We start from the raw sequence: 960 nt of genomic DNA, 5'->3' as shown, positions 1-960 counted from the left end.
CATGAAGTGTGACACGTCATACTTCGGTACAAAGAACCAAGGGTTGACGACATATAGGTGACTAAAAGTTTGTATTAAACCCAAGCTTTATCTATCTATAAATATACTCCGTTTACATTCTACCTTAATTAGGTCACTTCGCTCTCTTTTGAGCAAAGAGGGGACCTGTGAACTGCCGTTCACTGACTCAAAACCGGTCTTTTTATATAGATTTGATCATATCTGTCAAATATCTCGAATTTGTGATATCAATTAAGTGCAAATCTACGATTAATTGCTAGCTACGACTAATTAAGCGTGAACGGTGTAATGTGTTTGACATTAACGGATAGCGCTCGGCTCCAAGAAGAAAGGCAAGCGGTAGTGTAGAACGCAATTTGCTCATGATATTGTGGTCGTGTCTGGGTTCGTTATTGCTAAACGAGGTGTGAAATTTACCTACGAACCCATGTAAACTGAGAATTGTCTTACAAGATGCGGTTTCCGAGCGCCGACGAGATGAGCATGAGCGCCATGTCGACCGTAATCTGAGCTCCATCGCCAGGTGCCAGCGTCGGGTTCACTTCGACCATGTCCAGACCCACCATCAAGTTGGTTTCCGCCACAGCTTCAGCGACGTAATGAGCCTCACGCCACGTAAGGCCACCACGTACACGTGTGCCTGTCGAGGGAGCCACCAGTGGGTCCACTGCGTCGATATCGTAGCTCATGTGCAAAGGCCGCTGCTTCTTGCCACAAAGATGGTCCAGCGCCATCTCCATCGTCTTGCCAATACCGTAGCGGTCCACTTCTTGCATAGAGAACGCCTTAATTCCCTTCTCATGGATGACGCGACGTTCGAACGAGTCGACGTCGCGCAGACCGACGTACACGAGCTGCTCCGGCTTCATCTTGGGGCCATTACTGAGCCACTCGAAGCCTGGAATCTTGGAGCTGTCCACCATACCGTCCATGAGGAAG

General features: G+C 48.4%; 1 protein-coding gene across 1 annotated transcript; it reads right to left on the bottom strand.

Moving 5' to 3' along the window:
- Positions 1 to 362: 362 nt before the first annotated feature.
- On the bottom strand, positions 363 to 960 carry PITG_22069 (arginase, putative; the record flags this gene model as incomplete). The annotated part of the gene is made up of 1 exon (XM_002894656.1): positions 363 to 960. One exon carries the CDS (start codon positions 951 to 953, stop codon positions 468 to 470), a length of 486 nt encoding a protein of 161 aa, XP_002894702.1.

This window comes from Phytophthora infestans, genomic scaffold (genome assembly GCF_000142945.1).
Source record: "Phytophthora infestans T30-4 supercont1.1645 genomic scaffold, whole genome shotgun sequence".
NCBI lineage: Eukaryota > Oomycota > Peronosporomycetes > Peronosporales > Peronosporaceae > Phytophthora > Phytophthora infestans.
Note: the sequence above shows the minus strand (reverse complement) of the source record. Positions and strands in the feature narration are given on the sequence as shown.